The 18770-nt window shown below is 43.3% G+C and overlaps 1 protein-coding gene across 1 annotated transcript in view; it reads right to left on the bottom strand.

Annotated features, from left to right (window-relative positions):
- Positions 1-2287: 2287 nt before the first annotated feature.
- klf7b (Kruppel-like factor 7b) overlaps positions 2288-18770 on the bottom strand; it is a 59942-nt gene continuing 43459 nt past the window's right edge. The window contains exon 4 of the mRNA XM_017703027.2: positions 2288-8804. Coding sequence (XP_017558516.1) covers positions 8753-8804 — 52 coding nt within the window. The 3' untranslated portion in view covers positions 2288-8752. The remainder of the gene's footprint in view (positions 8805-18770) is intronic.

The raw sequence follows: 18770 nt of genomic DNA, 5'->3' as shown, positions 1-18770 counted from the left end.
TTAGTGTATTAGAGATGTGTGAAATACCAGTCTATCTCAGCATGACATTTTCTCTCCATCGGCTCAATCACGTAGTAACAAAGCAAAGCTCTAGAAAACTGCAATCTTAGTGTGTGAGTGGGTTTGGGTCTGGGTCGGGCTTCAAATTCAAGTCCATGCAGGCTTCTCCTTGACAATTTAGACTTTGATGCAGTCTACCATCTAAATATTAGTTGGAAATATCAAATTATAGACTTAAAAATAAAACCTGCCAAAAGATTTCTCTGGAGAACAAAGGTCTTCAAATCTGGACCTTGAATCCACATCACTTATAGGTGACAATAGACTGCCAATCAGTTACATCAGTAGGTTCGTTACCTACCAGGGACTGCAAACCATAGGACTGGACATTGAACCAAAAGTGATTCTTCTTAAAGAGAAGTTTACAAATCCAGGCCTTAAATGCAATTGCTGGCACTGATTTTTGCCATCACAGACACTTCTGCCAATAAGTAGCCAATCAGCTTCATCGACAGGTCAGTTATTACAAAATACAGGACCAGAAACTGGATTTAAGATCTGGATTTAAAGACATCTTACACCTTTTTGATTCCCTCATGCAGTAGTTCTCAAATTTGATAAGTTCCCCTTAGTCCACATTTACCCCGTGCTCCCAACTCTGCACACATAGGAGTAGACATGAGCTGGGGGTCCCTGAGGACTGCTTTGAAATCCATTGCACTAAAGAACCTTTCAATAGACAGTTCTCTAAAACCCAGTTGAAACTCAATTGGAAACTTCTTTAGGGAACCAAAAGTGTTTTTTTTATGGTGGAGGTTTTCAAATACAGGCATTGAATCCAGTTTCTGGTTGTGGAGTTTACAGTCACTGGTATCTCTGACATCAACTGGCCAATCAGTTACATTGACAGGTTAGTTCTTACAAAATACAGGAGTGAAAATTCAAGATTCAAGAGCCAGATTTGAAGAACTCTGCCATTTTGGTGCCCTAAAGCATTCATTCATTCATTCATTGATCATCTTTAACCACTTAATCCAGATAAAGTCACAGTACCAGAGTTGGAAGAGCAGAGAATCCCAGGCAACACTGTCCCAAGCAACTTCCTACAGGTTATTCAGAGGAAGCCCGAGCTGTTCCCAAGCAAACTTGGAGAGATAATCCCTCCAGCAGATCCTAGGATGAACCTGGGGTCTCATCCCAGTAGGCCATGCCTGGTAAACCCCCACCAAGAGGTGTCCAGAGGGCATCCTGATCAGATGCCGGAACCATTACAACTGGCTTCTCTCAATATGTAGGAGTAGCAACTCTACCCTAAAGCAGTGGTTCTCAGTTCAGTCCTCCAGGACCCCCCTATAGTCTATATTTTTGCTTGATACCAACTGCTCACTTATAGGGGTAGGTCAAAAAAATTGAGGAGTGGTTTGAGAGCCATCACCTTAAAGAACCCTTCAATAGATGGGTTTCTGAAAAAAAAACAAAAAAAACATTGCAACTACTAAACAGCTTCTTCAGGCAACCTAAAGTGTTTCTTGTACCGCCCTTTTCCAAAGAACCCTTTTAAGAATATTTATTTCTGAGAGTGTATAGAATAAGAAGAGAACAGTACAGCCTTCCAACACCAGTGGAAATTAATCAAGTGAGGTGTTTAATTTTCCAAATTGAACTGAGCCTCGGAGTCACTATTGGAGCCTGACAGTGACATTGCAGACTTCAATTACGACCATAAGCAACTATGACTGAGGGGGTAAAAATGGCTCCATGGAAGACATTAACGGGACCTGAGTGCTGTGGAATCACCCGTTTCTTCCTCATAATTACTCTCTAATTAGCCATTAGTTATTCGATTACCCCTTTTAATCTGTAAGTCATGGGCATGGGTTTTGTAAACGGCGGCTTAGTCGCTGGTGAACTGGTTACGGCTCTAATTAAGGGACGAGACGCAAGAAGTGTCCCTGGGAGGGGGTCGTAGCTATTCATGAGGGTCTCTGATTTGTAATAAAGTGCAAAATATTGCCACCAGTACAGAAGCAGGAGTAGCAGTGCGCTGCTATTGTGAGCGGTGGTGCGCGGTTCTTCAGAATAAGGCACTGTTGGGCACAAAGGAAGTCGTTAATAGGAGCTATAAAGAGAGCCATTGTTGCCGAGTGTTCCTCTTTGTGGGAGTGAAGAATAAAAAGGCAGATCATTTTGTAACAAGGCCCACAAAGTTTGGTAGCAGACGTGAAAAGACTTTGCGTCCCAAGAATTTTGTGTCCCATGAATTTCCCAAACATCACACATTCAGGCGTTCAGATTCTACCATTTATTACACATATTACATTCTTAAATAAAAATGCTCCACTGAACAGTTCTTGCATAGATATCTTACAATACCAATTTAAAAAAGAATTATGAAACAGACCAGTAACAAAAATAAATTTTATCTTCTTCCTTAATAAAGAACATTACCATACTAACATTATATCATACAAATAATAATATTTTAAACACTTTATACAGCAAATCAAAAAGGAGAAGAACGGAAAAAACGAAGGAACCGAATTGAATAAAAAAGAAACGAAAGAAAACAAACGTCGAGGAAGTGAGCGTGAAGGTAGCGGGAGGTGAAGGGCGGTTGTGGTGTAGGTAGGATGAGGGTGAGGGTGAGGGTGATGATGCTGAGGATGAAGGTGTGGATGGTGGGGGCCCTGCTCTAGCTAGAAACTACATGCTGTACAAATTGTGTAAGATTTTGTTGTGGACGCGCATGAAAGATGGCATATACTGAGCTCCCTTTTTTCCCGACGCAACCTGCGCTAAGCCGTCGCCGGCCGGCCCCCCGGAGGGTGGTGGCGGCGGCGGGGGAGAGCGGCCAAAGAGAAAAGCACCCGTTAGAGGACGAAGCGTGTCGGCTGAGGTCTGTCGTTGGTCTGAGTTGCTCCCTGCTTAGTGGACTGCCGGGGATGTTCACAAGTAAAAGGTCACTGTCTCTGGACAGCCGGAAACACGGTACGCGGGGCATGAAAGCGGCGGCATGGCAATCGAAGGGTTTATTTTTTCCAAAGGCTTTCTAGGAGCTGATCTGGGAGCAGCTGGCAGCGGTCCTGCTTATGCAGGGTGGGACAGACAAGAGAGGAGAGAGAGGAATGGAGGGTGAGAGACATAGGAAAGGAAAGGTGTGGTGAATCCTGTATATACTGACACATCGAGTTCGGACAAGCACAGCAGACAGAGACTGACTCCAAGATGCACTCTGTGATCACAGGACATGAGTCTAATAACTGAGTCACTCATTTTGAGGTTATTTTATGATATGCAGGAAAGTAAACAGTGTCAAATGAACTCCGCCAGGGTTCAAGTATGGACCCGTATATTCCTACATGGTTCAATCCTCGGCCCTTTTCACTTTTCCGACCCGCCACTACAACAGGAAACATCATCGCTGTCCCAAAAGAAAACTATAACTGAGAACTTTAGAGGACAGCACAAAAATTGTACCTGTAATAAACATAAAGGGTGGTAGAGAAAATGTTATTTTTGGGGCTTTTGTGTCATTTTCTGATTTGTTCCTTTAAAAATTCTGTTTAATGGCTATTTTGACTGGAAATTGAAAAAATGAAGGGTGGTCTTAGACTTTCACAGTACTGTAGTCCAAGTTTAGCAACTGCCTTAAAAATACCTTAGAAGTTGATTTGATGCCTTACAATCTAAAATGACCTGTAACTAAAGAAAGTGGCAACTCAGAAATGTGAAATGGGCCTTTTGGGCTCAGGTACCAATGCTGTCATGTCAAATTTCCAATAAAATTTGATCAATTTACAGAGGTAGACGAAGGTGGTGTTAGGAGTCTTGCCCAAGGTTGGTATATTTATTGGTATAGTTTAGGGTGCCTTCCCAGGCAGGGATTGAACCCCAGTCTACACCATAGAAAGCAGAGGTGTTACCAACTATATTATACCAACCGTAGAACCATTCAAAAGCATCTTGATTTTGTTACGACAGCGACAGTATAGTTTCCAGGAGTTGATTTAACACTGATGACCTTACTGCATAGTAGGTAGACACACACTGTCCTGACTACTGCCCCTCTTAATAAGGCCAGATTATTCAATCAGGCACAAATTAGGGTTATAATCCTATAAACTCTGTGATCCTAAAATAGTCCGTTCACTGACTTTGCTATTCTACTCCAAACAGCCAATAGACAAGCTCATGTGCTCCTGCGAGAGGTACATCTTGAAAAAAGTCATGACAAAGTGGACAATCGACAGTGGTGCAGATTAACAGACTAAGCTACTGTAGCAGTACACACAAAGTGCGTATGGTATGTATTGAAATGGTTCTGTTTAAAGTTCTGTTCAAACTAAGCAATGGAACACCTACGATCTGTGAGTATGAGGGGTTAGAGTCAACAGAGACCTTTTGCCTGTTCCATCGTTCTTATCTGCCTGAAAGCTCCACTTCAGCCAAAATGAAACAGCTGGGGGATTGATTCACTGGAAGGTGGCTTACAGGATGCTAACTATTCCCTGTCTTCTTAGGATAAATACATAAAAATCCCATTTCACTCTTACAGGCTGCTGTTGGTCTGCCAAGTGTGGCCCAAATCCAGTCCAAATAATAACAAATTTGCTTTGATTACTGGGAAAATGTTGGGCATCACCAGTGATTTGTCGAAGGCATCCCGACTCGACAGGCAATTCTGACCTTCCGAAGACTCTTTTTTTTTTTTCACCTTAAACATCCCTCAGAAAGATTAGACTCCACGGTAATATATGCAGTGTACTAAAACCAGTGCGACTACTTCGCTGCTGCTGCTGCACTGCTACTCTGCAAAAAAGAATCAAATAAATCACCCTTGGCTTGACAAACAAACCGGCATGACTATATTACAAGCACACATACCCAAAAGACCATGGCAGTGGTCACACGCTGATGCTCAGGAAAAGAAATTCAATGGGCTTGACTTTGGGGAGGGGATAGCATCTCGTTAAGTGTTCAACCAAACTAAAAAAAAACGAATAAAAACGTCCTCTTTCTCTCGCTCATTTTCACCCAGCAGTTTACTTGCAAATCTTTGGGCAAAGGGTGAGCGTGCATTTGATGTTCCGGCAGTTGATTGTGCATTGATCACTGATGTCGTTACTGTAGTGTAGGAGAGAGGAGGTGTAGGGGGGGAGGAGGAAGAAGGGGAGGGGATGGGGGTGGGCGTTCAAAACTCAGCAAGTGCAGGCTACGTCTGTAGCATGCTGATTGCTATTCTATTGGATTGGCCTATGTCATATTCATTTGGTACGTTCTGGAACGTTATAGTTTTTCTCGGCAAAAAAATAAGCTCTTCGCTTTTAGTAGTTTTGCATTTATGCATTTACAATGGCAATGTACAGATGTATCATCGGGCGCTAGAAGCTGTAGAAGGCTCCTTTCGTGTACCTTCGATAAAAAGGAACTATATGACACCGTTTTCTGGTTGCTGCTTTCTCTCAAATGGTGGCCAGCATAAGTGATGTGTATATTAAGAGTTGTGGGAGACCAGATTCGACATATCTTGGTCATCTGGTCAAGGTTGGTTGTATCTTTCATGACCTTAGGGTGAAGATCCTCAAGAATTAATGTATTTTGAGTTTGTTTTGCCTAATGCAACCGACCAGTGCTCTCTGCAGTGTCCCACAACTACTTAAAGAGGAGACGGTTTTCCAAACTCTCTGCACTTTTCAATTGTCAAGGTGTGAACTAAGTCATTCAGAATCGTTTGATGTGAAACTTTCTAAAGAAAGTCTCTGTGGTCACCATTGATGGTAACCAGCTTTTGGAAGCATTTACTGTCTCTAAAAGTATCCTTGCAGGAAGGTATTACCTGAAATGGATAATACGAGGCCCGATTCTTGAGACATTGTTTTACGATAGTTTGGTAGGGTTTTGGTTAGGTGGCACTATAAGGCACCCAGAAAGGTGTTCTTTTTCAGATTTATCACTTTTTTACCATCATTCAACATTCAATCTGTACAAAAAACCCAAAATGTGTAGTTTCATTGGTTGTTTTGGACAGTAAATAAGAGGGCTATATTTTTGCGACCCCTGGTTCCCATCATCATCATTGTGAAGACAACGAACCATGTCGCATCGAACCTACTCTGAATGACTTTGTTTACATCTCAGTGAAGAAATTCTGAAAAACTGGCCCCCGTCAAATGGGCGGTGTAGTGTTATTCACAATGCTAATATGACACTATACCAGTATTCCTCTTGGAATGTGCCCTGCATTGACAAGACTCACAATCGTCACGAACGCGTGTCGCCTCTAGTGGAAAAAGTGCCACACGATAACCCCAAAATCTGATTGTACATAAAGTGTGGAAGGGGTCAAATAACGTCATCCCTCCACTTTGAGTTTGGCATCCTTTGCATCTCAGTGGAGAACCAAAAAGCTAAACCCATGGCACGGAAAGCAAAAGCGAAAGAAATCCAAAAAGATCTTGAGCATATAAATCCAAAAGCGATTCGCAAAAACCTAAAAATCCAGGTTTGCCTAGAGCAGATTTGATACGTCCTTGTAGTCGAAAAGTGTTTTCTTGTGTGCCCGCGCATGTGTGTGTGTGTGTGTGTGTGTGTATATGTGTTGGTGTATTGGTGGAGGAGGAGCTGCCTTCAGCAGGTTTTGTATTGGAGAGCGGTGCCTGGGCAGCTTCGGCTTTTTTGGTATCGATCGGGTTTGCGAGGTTCCCCTGAAGTCCATATTGGGTCCGTTTAGTTTTTGATGGCTTTGAATCTCCCTTTCAATGTAACAGAGCCCCCAAAGCCTGCCCCCCGAACCTAATAGAGAAGAAGGTCCTAGGTCCTTGGCAGGCTTAACAATCTTGGGAACAACCACGCGGACTCATCCCCAGATTCCGAAGCTGTTTGTTTAGCTAGAGCTAAGCCTAGGCCTAGTTTAGCGTGACTGCAAGAACATATGAATGAGCTCTCGCGTTTCCAACTTCAAAGCTTGACTTCAGGCGCAAAGAAATCCTCCTCCGCTGAAAAACACAAAATAAAAACCCTACTGCGAAGATATCGTAGTAGAACAAATAATGCCGGGAAGCAATCTGCGTGCATGTTAAGTGTGTGTATGTTCGAGAGAGGCTGCCATGCAGTGTTCTGTTTCTAACTCTGTTCATTAACTCCATAATTATTTCTCCTGTGATTTTTTTTTTGGCTCTGAAAAAAGAGCCATGAGCTAAGAAACCATTGTGTTTTCTTGTTACGTGCGCGTCTATGTGAGAGATTTGTTTTATTATCATTTTTTTTTACTGTTTTCTGATTTTTTTTGTTTGTTTCGTGGTATTTTTGACCTTTTTTTGTTTTATTTTGTTTATTTTTTTTCATCTGTATGGAAAAAAAGCACAGAGAACATTGAAAAAAGTCAGTGCAGACAATGGATACGAAACAGGCAACAGTTCGTCTGGCCTGATGCCACTGTGTTCCTTTTTTCCCCTTTTTTTTCTTTTCGGGAATTCCGATGCCAACAGGCGTCTCCAGTCTGAGAAATTCCAAGAGGCAGAATGTCCTGCCTGCCTCCAGTTTCTGCAGGAGCAGCTGGAAACAGGCCTTTTAGTCCTCCGCAGAAGCTCCAATATGGGCGCCGGTATCAGCAGAGAGCCAGCTAGCGGTTTTTCCAGTGTTGAAAAGCGCTTGCTTTCGGAATGGAGGGAAAAAAAACAGAACAGAAGACCAGAGGGGCATCCTTCCTTTTTCATCGCAAGCCAGTAGAGCCCAGATCCTTTGTCCGTTTCTTCAAACGTCCTTCCTGTCAGTGCTAGATAGGTGCCGCTGGATTGAACACTTCGCGCATGCAGGGAAGGCTGCTTTGTCCGAAGCAATTCCCGGTGCTCGTATGTGCACATTCACGCTCGTGTATGCAAAGTTTGTCTTGTTGTTTTCCAAGTTTTAAGACATTTTCAGTTCAGAAACAATCTTTCTGTTTGTCGTAACACTGTCTTTTACTAAAAAAAAGAAAGAAAACAAAACAAAAAAAAAGGCAAGAAAGTGTCGCTGCGCATTTTAGTTGCCTAAAGAACGAGAGAGGGAGACACGCTCTGAAGCGGAGAGCAGGGGGAGGTCAGCCTGGACCTCGCCTTTGGACCACAAGGCTCTGGCCACCATCCGGAAGCCTGTCTTTTGGCAACGTCGTCTTCCAAGTTGGCGAGCTTGCTGTACACGGCATGAAGACGTCACGATGACAAATCCTCGGAAGAAGAAGAAGAAGGAAGCAAACTTTCCGTTCCAGTGTCAGAGGGTACGATTCTTGAGAGGACATTTACATTTCTACAGCAGAAGCGTCATTTTCCTTTTTTTTTGTGTGTGTGGAACGTGATGTGCACTGGAGGGATCTGTACATAATGCAGTGTTCACAGGTTCTCCTGTCTCATGTTGTGATTTTACTGTACAAAGAAGAGTAATAGTGAGGAAAAAGACAACAGCAACAGTTTGGCAGTGTCTGACTCCCGAGCCAAGCGCTCGGGCTAATTAAACGGATCAAAAAATGCGAAAATGGCAATGGATTTTGCGGACTTGCTGAAGAATCCCGTAAGCTCTGCCCTCAGAACCTCCTCGCCTCGTGATTCTCGCTCAAAAGCTCCCCTCTATCTCCTCTCAGAAAGCTCGAGCTTTTGTTTTTCGAGTTCTCCGCAGGGGTCTTCTTCTCTGGGTGAGCCTCTTCTCTCGCTCTCCCCTTCTCTCTCTCTCTTTCTCCCCCACCCTCCCTCGCTCTCGCTCTCACTCTCCTCTTCCTCCCTCAGATGTGCCTCTTCATGTGCAGAGCCAAATGGTCAGACCTGGAGAAACACCTGCAGGGAGAAAGGGAAAGAGAGCTTAGTGTGAGATGCTAGCCTTGCATAACAGCATTTGATGGATCAGGCTTGGGTTGGAGAGCAGGATGGGGCACCATATGACGGTCAGCGCAGGCTTTGCAGATGGAGTCTTTCAGGCTTTGTCAGAACAGAAAGAAACAACATTTGGTGCTCAGGCGGAAAAAAAAGGAATATTTAAGCATTCGATTCTTAACGACAGATCGTCTCAAAGAGATCGTCTTGCCAGCTCACTGAGGCAAGCTGTGATTGCGCTGCAGAAACTGGTTAGCATCCATATATAGTCAGCTCCACAATTATTGGCCCCCTTGGTAAAAATGGGTTAGAAAAAGGTCATGAAAACATTTCTGCTTTATTAGACAAAAAACCCTTATTAAAAATGCCATATTTAAACAAAACTACGTCACAATCATTGGCCATCATAGAGACTTATATGAACAAATTGTTATAGTAACACTGTTTGGAGTGTCCTTTGTACATAATTAATACATTCTTAACAGATTATCAGTAACACATTAACAACATGCCAGTGAAGTGGCAGTAGTGAAGCATCTGAATGCTGAATAATAAATATCTGTTGATACATTACTTACATTAAGTAGATGTGTTGTTAATGTGTTACTTCCATTACACAAAACCTAACCTTACCAATCTTACCCGACACCTAAACCTCACCCTGGCCTTAATCCTAACCCTGACCTTAACCCAAAACCTAACCTTACCAACCTTCCCCAACACCTAAACCTCACCCTGGCCTTAATCCTAACCCTGACCTTAACCCAAAACCTAACCTTACCAACCTTCCCCAACACCTAAACCTCACCCTGGCCTTAATCCTAACCCTGACCTTAATCCAAAACCTAACCTTACCAACCTTCCCCAACACCTAAACCTCACCCTGGCCTTAATCCTAACCCTGACCTTAACCCAAAACCTAACCTTACCAACCTTCCCCAACACCTAAACCTCACCCTGGCCTTAATCCTAACCCTGACCTTAACCCAAAACCTAACCTTACCAACCTTCCCCAACACCTAAACCTCACCCTGGCCTTAATCCTAACCCTGACCTTAACCCAAAACCTAACCTTACCAACCTTCCCCAACACCTAAACCTCACCCTGGCCTTAATCCTAACCCTGACCTTAACCCAAAACCTAACCTTACCAACCTTCCCTAACACCTAAACCTCACCCTGGCCTTAATCCTAACCCTGACCTTAACCCAAAACCTAACCTTACCAACCTTCCCCAACACCTAAACCTCACCCTGGCCTTAATCCTAACCCTGACCTTAATCCAAAACCTAACCTTACCAACCTTCCCCAACACCTAAACCTCACCCTGGCCTTAATCCTAACCCTGACCTTAACCCAAAACCTAACCTTACCAACCTTCCCCAACACCTAAACCTCACCCTGGCCTTAATCCTAACCCTGACCTTAACCCAAAACCTAACCTTACCAACCTTCCCCAACACCTAAACCTCACCCTGGCCTTAATCCTAACCCTGACCTTAACCCAAAACCTAACCTTACCAACCTTCCCCAACACCTAAACCTCACCCTGGCCTTAATCCTAACCCTGACCTTAACCCAAAACCTAACCTTACCAACCTTCCCCAACACCTAAACCTCACCCTGGCCTTAATCCTAACCCTGACCTTAACCCAAAACCTAACCTTACCAACCTTCCCCAACACCTAAACCTCACCCTGGCCTTAATCCTAACCCTGACCTTAACCCAAAACCTAACCTTACCAACCTTCCCCAACACCTAAACCTCACCCTGGCCTTAATCCTAACCCTGACCTTAACCCAAAACCTAACCTTACCAACCTTCCCCAACACCTAAACCTCACCCTGGCCTTAATCCTAACCCTGACCTTAACCCAAAACCTAACCTTACCAACCTTCCCCAACACCTAAACCTCACCCTGGCCTTAATCCTAACCCTGACCTTAACCCAAAACCTAACCTTACCAACCTTCCCCAACACCTAAACCTCACCCTGGCCTTAATCCTAACCCTGACCTTAACCCAAAACCTAACCTTACCAACCTTACCCGACACCTAATCCTAACCTTGGCCCTAATCCTAACCCTGACCTTAACCCAAAACCTAACCTTACCAATCTTACCCGACAACTAATCCTAACCTTGGCCCTAATCCTAACCCTGACCTTAACCCAAAACCTAACCTTACCAATCTTACCCGACAACTAATCCTAACCTTGGCCCTAATCCTAACCCTGACCTTAACCTAAAACCTAACCTTTCCAACCTTACCCGACTCCTAATCCTAACCCTGACCATAACCCAAAACCTAACCTTACCAACCTTACCCGACACCTAATCCTAACCTTAGCCCTAATCCTAACCCTGACCTTAACCTAAAACCTAACCTTTCCAACCTTACCCGACTCCTAATCCTAACCCTGACCATAACCCAAAACCTAACCTTTCCAACCTTACCCGACACCTAATCCTAACCTTAGCCCTAATCCTAACCCTGACCGTAACTCAAAACCTAACCTTACCAACCTTACCCGACTCCTAATCCTAACCCTGACCATAACCCAAAACCTAACCTTTCCAACCTTACCCGACACCTAATCCTAACCTTAGCCCTAATCCTAACCCTGACCGTAACTCAAAACCTAACCTTACCAACCTTACCCGACACCTAATCCTAACCTTAGCCCTAATCCTAACCCTGACCTTAACCTAAAACCTAACCTTACCAATCTTACCCGACAACTAATCCTAACCTTGGCCCTAATCCTAACCCTGACCTTAACCTAAAACCTAACCTTTCCAACCTTACCCGACTCCTAATCCTAACCCTGACCATAACCCAAAACCTAACCTTACCAACCTTACCCGACACCTAATCCTAACCTTAGCCCTAATCCTAACCCTGACCTTAACCTAAAACCTAACCTTTCCAACCTTACCCGACTCCTAATCCTAACCCTGACCATAACCCAAAACCTAACCTTTCCAACCTTACCCGACACCTAATCCTAACCTTAGCCCTAATCCTAACCCTGACCGTAACTCAAAACCTAACCTTACCAACCTTACCCGACTCCTAATCCTAACCCTGACCATAACCCAAAACCTAACCTTTCCAACCTTACCCGACACCTAATCCTAACCTTAGCCCTAATCCTAACCCTGACCGTAACTCAAAACCTAACCTTACCAACCTTACCCGACACCTAATCCTAACCTTAGCCCTAATCCTAACCCTGACCTTAACCTAAAACCTAACCTTACCAACTGTTTCTGGGAGTCCTTTGGCTGTTGGTTTAATTTAAAAGGACCTGAGCGTTCAGGAACTCTTAAGCAGACTTCCTCTTTCTCTGAGGTATACAGTTGTGTGCATAAAGTTTGGGTACCCTGGTCAAATGACTTGTTTTGTTGATTTTTTAAAAATTAGTGATTCATTTGAATGCTGGAGGTAAAACTATTGTGTAAATCGCATGGCTGCAACACTTATGTAGCACTTGACTCATGGTTGTTGGATGTTGATTGGGCCAGGGGCTTCTTTGTCATAATCGATTAAGCTCACCAGCAGTAATTGCGACTGGTGGGAGTGAAAAATAAAAGCAACAGACGAAAATCCGCAGTCAGAGATGCCATATCTGCTTTACATTTATTAGACTATGGGGACTGCTGTACTACATTCGTATACAGCTACAGATGAATCGCAACTGGATTGAATAAAGCCGAGAAAAGAGTGTGGGAGAGAAATGAAGAATTAAAATTTCAATTTGCCTTTGGCTGTATCCATTATTAATTAGCAGAGAGCCACAGTGTTAAACCCTGCGTTGCTTTTCCAGATGATGGAGAAGAACAGGAGCAGAGAAGATGTGCAGGTGGACAGACTAAAAGGTGAATTTTCGCAGATTTTACAAACTTTTTGTATAATTCAATTGTTCAGATGTAAACAGGGTCATTGGGATGAATTGGGTGATGTGAAATGGTGTATTATAGAGAAATGGGCAGATTTCTTTGCAGTGGTGATGATAGGAATCAGGGGTCACCATGTCTGCAACACACATATAGCCACTTTATTTACAATCCAACCTGACCAGTGAATGTGTAATGTCTATCTGTGAGGAGCTTTTAGAGGTGGACGTCTGGTTCCTATCACCACCACTGTGAACAGTTCGGAATCTGTAAGGTTCTCTAGAACAGAGCGTCTCACACCAGACCGCTCTGGATGGCTTCTTGCTTTTAAAGAAATATTTCCCATAAAAAATGCTAAATGAAACCTTGCAGGGTCCAGTTGGCATCATGATAATGCAATTGGCTAACTAATCCCCAAGGGCTTTCATTGATTCTTAGCCACATTAGCATTTTGGGGTAAAGTGTTGTGATCATTTGCCATCTGCAGTGTGCACATCCTTGCCTTCTCATCAAAACCTTGTGACATTTCATAATAAATGAGCGTTTCATAATGAAAGAATAGAAACGATCTCCCTATATTAACCCCACAAATGGCCAAGGCCCAAAGTTTTACTACACACTTCTATAACCCAAGAATAGCTCAAGTGACTGTAGTTACTGAACAATAAGCCTGGGATTTTACAGGGATAATCTACAGTGCTTAAAGCGAGACTGTATATCTGTATACATACATCTGTATCTATTATCTAGAAACGGTCTGATTCTTCTTAACTCTACTGGCAGATAATTTAGTTTTAAAGGGACATTTTTAAGTCATGCATGATTCAATCATTGAGGTGTAAACAAAGTCGTCCAGTGGTTTGATGTAACATTTTCACAGTGGTGGTGATTGGAAATGGGTCGTGACGTCTGAGACGTCTTACTGTCTAAACCCACCAGTTAACATATCGCTGAAAACCTTGTAGCTCCATTTTGGTCGTTTTTCAGTTTTTGACATAATTTAAAAGGACCTGTTGTTCTTTGCATTGTCTGTAAATTTCATGAACAATGGACCAAAACAAACGACCCAAAATGACTTGGCAAAAATTCTGGTTCCATTGACTTACATTAAAAGTAAACTAGGTTTTTTCCTTCTCCTGTAAAGTTACCATTTTGGAGATATGAGGTTTTCTTCCGACAACAGCGATATGTTTTTATATGTAATGTTGACGATGGTAAAATAAAAAACAGGTCTATTTTGCCTTAAAATGCCTTTGAAAATACATTTTAGGCTCAAAACAATGCCTCAAGCATCAAGCAGAATATTTTGTTTACTAAAAACAATTTTGTGTAAGGTTTAATAGGTCGACGTCTGGTTCCCATCACCACCACTGTGAACAATCCTGACTGAAGATTTTCCGCTCCGAATGACTCTGATTACATCGGAAACGTTTAATTATGCAGACGTTTTGAAATACTGGCGGAATTTCCCTTAATATTTGTAATAATGATTATGAAAATAATACATATAATGTAGCTTGTTGAAGGAATTAAGAATAGATAAAACTACATAAAATGACCTAAATCTAGTTCAGGAATGAGTTGAATAGCCTTATAATCTTATAACCATCTCACATTTGGAGATTAGGTGTAATTGAATAGATATAAGGTGGTTTTTTTAAGGTGGCAAAATATCGTCGGTGTCGAAAACAAAACCACTCCAAAATGGTAACTTTACAGGAAAAGGGAAAAACGTAATGGAAGTGAATTTAAAATGATTTTCCAAGTCATTTTGGATCGTTTCGATCAGTCAGTTCATCATGAAATGCAAATGGTTACTGCAGTTTTTGAAACTGTGCAAAGAAAGTAAAAGTTTTTGTGCATCAGTGTCGACACGATTTTTTGCTGTGTCATTATTTTTTGCTTTAAAAACAATGGAAAAGCTGCTCTGAAGAACGGGGAATGATGCTTGTCTTTGCAGGGAGGAATCTAAAGTTGACAGAGCAGAGGTGTGTGTGTGTGTGTATGTGTGTGTGTGTGTCAAGGCCTGCTGGACAGATGGCCTGGTGACACTGGCCGCCACACCAGCTGGCACACCCATAACCCCCCCATCCTCACCCTCACTCAGCCCCACTCCACACCCAACAGGGGGGCTGGGGGGCTTGATTAGCCAGGATTAATGACGAGCCGCGAGTGCGCGTGCTAGCTGACTGTATTTGCTGTTAAACTTTGCCGCTGCTGCCCAGCGCGGCCCATTCTGATGGTAATGTGGGATCCTCCTGACACACACCGACGAATCCCCCCGAGGAGCGGCTCAGTGAGAGGACAGAGAGCCAGCTGACGACTTGCCTGCGCATCACTGTCGAGACATTAAAGCATGTAAGTGGCTATTCAAGCTACACTGAGGACGAGTTAAGGCTCTTTGTAAGTCAGTTCCATAAGCCAGTCAAAAATGCTAATGATACTAACAGTGAATGAAAGCCAGCAGATACCAATAAGCTTTGCTGCCAGTGTAACTGTATGCCAGCATGTTTGCTCTTCTAAAAGACCAATTTCACAGCAAAAAATATATATATATTCTTCAGTTTTGAAATAAAAGAGTTTGCAAACTGATCAAATCACATATTTTGTTGATTTTTTAAGTGAAAATATGTATATGCACTCTCTACAAGGAGCAAACTTAAATATAGCAAATTTTAGTGCACAATTTCTGCTTATAATATGCCCAAAATACATAACATATAAAATGTGCCATAACTTTTGCACGGGCCACGTTCTATGTTTAATTTTCCCCCAACATGTTACATTTGGGGAATTAAACAGTAACTGTGCATTCAAATTAGTATGCATGTTATCTGTATTTTCACAAAATATATGAATTGACCAGGGGCGCCAAAACTTTGGCACACTGTAGGATGTGCCCACTCAAACTTGCAGAATGCACTATTCATTCATTCATGGCCCAAGCATGGAAATTTTGTGAAGTCCCCGATGTGACACATTTACATATGTGAGCATATATGTGTTACATATATCCGCCTATTTAGCCTTCTGCAGTTTAGCCCCGCCCACTCACACTGAAGTTATAAGGGGTGCTGCTTTTGGAATGTGCAATACAGGTCAGCCAATCAGAACACAGATCAGTGGTCGTGGCACTCTTCTTGGTACTGACAGGCGACAGGAACGTAGTGCCATCATCTTTATCTTTATTCACCATTTTTTGGTAAACATTGTAAAACTGAACCGAGATCAGTGCTAATAAATGAAGCTCTCTGTGTTGGTCATGGCGGTCAAAACAAGCAGAAACACCTCTAGCACTAAATGAACGTGGATGCGTCCAACAGCAAATGCACTTTGTGGCGTTCACTCCAAACGGATTAGTCAACTCGAGAGAGGTTCCACTGGGGTTAATACTAAGCCCAATTCAAAAATACAGAAACCAGGTGGGTCCAATTTAAAAAATCCCCAGGAGTTGATGGGGGGTGCTGAGGAGGGGGACTGGGTCTTAAGTTTCAGAAGCAGCTCTATCAAAACCTTGGCATAGTGGAGAGTCAATTAGAAACGCTACATTCTGGATCCACATGCCACCCCCAACCCCAACCCCCCTTTCCCTTTTCGTGAGATCAATGGTGTTTTGCATTTAGTAATGATGCTGGAATACGTCCCCCTTAGCTTTACCCCAAATCAGCACACGTTTCATGTCTAAATTTTGCCTCCTTAGTTTCTGTACGGTGTCTACCGTAGCTAAGCAGTGAGCTAGCATGCCTAAATCATCATATACTTCAGTTTCTGTAAGGCTAATGTAGCTAACCAGTGAGCTAGCATGCCTAGATCACCATACACTCAAATGAACTCGCTTATGAGGTTTGTGCCATTCCATGACATACTGTTATTTATAAGTGGACGTTGCATAGCTTCAAAGAGCAGCAACAGACATTCTAAAGCTTAAATTTTCAGTGATTTCTGTCATTTTTCTGTAATTTTGCCCATTTCTATAGTCAAAAGTGCCAGAAACCTCATAAGCAAGCCTATTGGAGATAGTGCTTGCAAAATGCTAACCTGGTGACTATAAGCTTCTATTACTTGTTAGCCACATTAGCTTTGTAGCTTTGTGTAAAACTGAAGAAGCAAACCTCAGACACCAAAATCTCTTCACTGATCGACTACATTTAGAGAAAAACTATATTTTAAGAAATTTGATTTCTTACTAAACTATTCCTTTAATCAGGAGCTCTTGGCTAAGCTTAAAGAATGAATGCAGCAGTGTTGGGCAGTTGCTGGGAGGAAGCGGAGGAGAGGAGGAGCGGAGGTGGACGAGTGCTATTTGAGGGGACGGGACGGGGCGCAGGTTGGCAGGCTGGCAACCGGCTGGAGAGCGGCGGCTAATTGCGCTTCCACCTGGAGCGGAGCACACGCGGACGCCGGCGTGTAATTGGTGCGGAGTGGCCGGGCCGAGTGACAGCATCCTGCTATTGTCACCTGACAGGCTATCACTCAAAGCTACCCCCACGCGCACGGCAACCTCGCTCCTCTTTTCTCTCTCAAACACTCTCTCTCTCTTTGTCATTCACACGCGCACACGCTCAATCAGTCCTCCCCAAACCCATCACTGTCACATCACTTAAAGACAAAGAGAGCCTTTGTTTCTGACAGGACTGTGGGATGTAATGACAATGTTTCCATGTGCTGCGTCTGTGTTGTGTGTAGGTGCTCGTCTCTCACTCCGAGCATGATAACGCTCCGAGCGGCTTTAATTTAAAGCTGCCTGAACTGATTCAGCTTGTTTTCTAGCTAAACTGCTGTCTATAAAAGCTGGAGCGCTTCAGAAAACCTAGACTGATAATGCACTTAACCCTTGAGTGGCGTTGGGGTCCCATTTTAAACGTTTAACAAAGGAAAAAGTTATGTGGTTTATTTTTATTTCAACCTCAGATTCCTTGGCCTACAAAATAACCCATTTTCAGTGCCGTCACTCTGTTCGCACCCTACATGTTTATATTAAACATGTGGTGTTGGGCTGAACCCGCGGGGAGTAAAAGTGTGGAGGTGCTGTGTCCTTCACTCTGTTCTCCTCCTACATGGCCTGCTGTTAGTGTGTGTGTGCTTGTGTGAGGGTGAACACCATGGACAGGCTGCTGACTGGATACAGCTGCTAAAGTAGACCCTATGCTGGACACTGACGTGGGTAAATAACGTCTCTTCTGATTGGCTGGCTTACTCGAAAAGCAGCCTGCACTAAAATGCTAGTTTTAACTTCTGTGTGAATGGGCGGGGCTAAGCCCCTGTAGGTTGAATGAGAAGATATATGGAAATGCATTATTTTTGTGACATCACAAAAACAAAGACTTCAAAATAGACTGTTAACGGTTTTAGGCGTACTGTCCGATACACACCATATGGACTGGGGAATGTACTGTAAACTCTTTTTTTCAGTTTTTTTTTACATGGTATGAACCCTTTAATGTTCCTGTCTGTATTCATTAGCAGAGCTAGATGAGGCCGTCTGTAACTGCGCCTTACTCGCCGTGAGAGCGGCCAGGTTTTTCTGTCCAAAATGCTCGTCTTCCAGCACCTTCCCCGAGTTCCTTTTATTCGCATTATATAACTTCCGCACTTTGAAAAACAAGCCCTTATTTTATCTTCTCTCCGAGCCAAAGTCTCGGCAGCACGCACAGACGACAGGGAGGACGGGGGGGGGGGGGGGGGGGGGGGGGGGGGGGGGGGGTTGGGGGGGGGTGTATATAGAGAGAGCGAAGTAGTGTGGGAGACAGGAAAAGAGAGAGAGACAGAGAGAGAGAGAGAGAGAGAGAGAGAGAGAGAGAGAGATAAGCATGTATCTCTAGAGAGTGAGATAGTGAGGAAGAGAGAAAGGAAAAGAGAGAGAGGTGTATATATAGAGAAGACAGGAAAAGAGAGAGAGGTGTATATATAGAGAATGAGGTAGAGGAGAAGAGAGAGAGACAGAGAGAGAGAGATACAGGTACAATGCTGTATAGAGAGTGAGATGGCGATGGAGAGAGAGAAAGGAAAAGAATGAATGAGAAGAAAGAGA

This window comes from Pygocentrus nattereri, chromosome 6 (genome assembly GCF_015220715.1).
Source record: "Pygocentrus nattereri isolate fPygNat1 chromosome 6, fPygNat1.pri, whole genome shotgun sequence".
NCBI lineage: Eukaryota > Metazoa > Chordata > Actinopteri > Characiformes > Serrasalmidae > Pygocentrus > Pygocentrus nattereri.
Note: the sequence above shows the minus strand (reverse complement) of the source record. Positions and strands in the feature narration are given on the sequence as shown.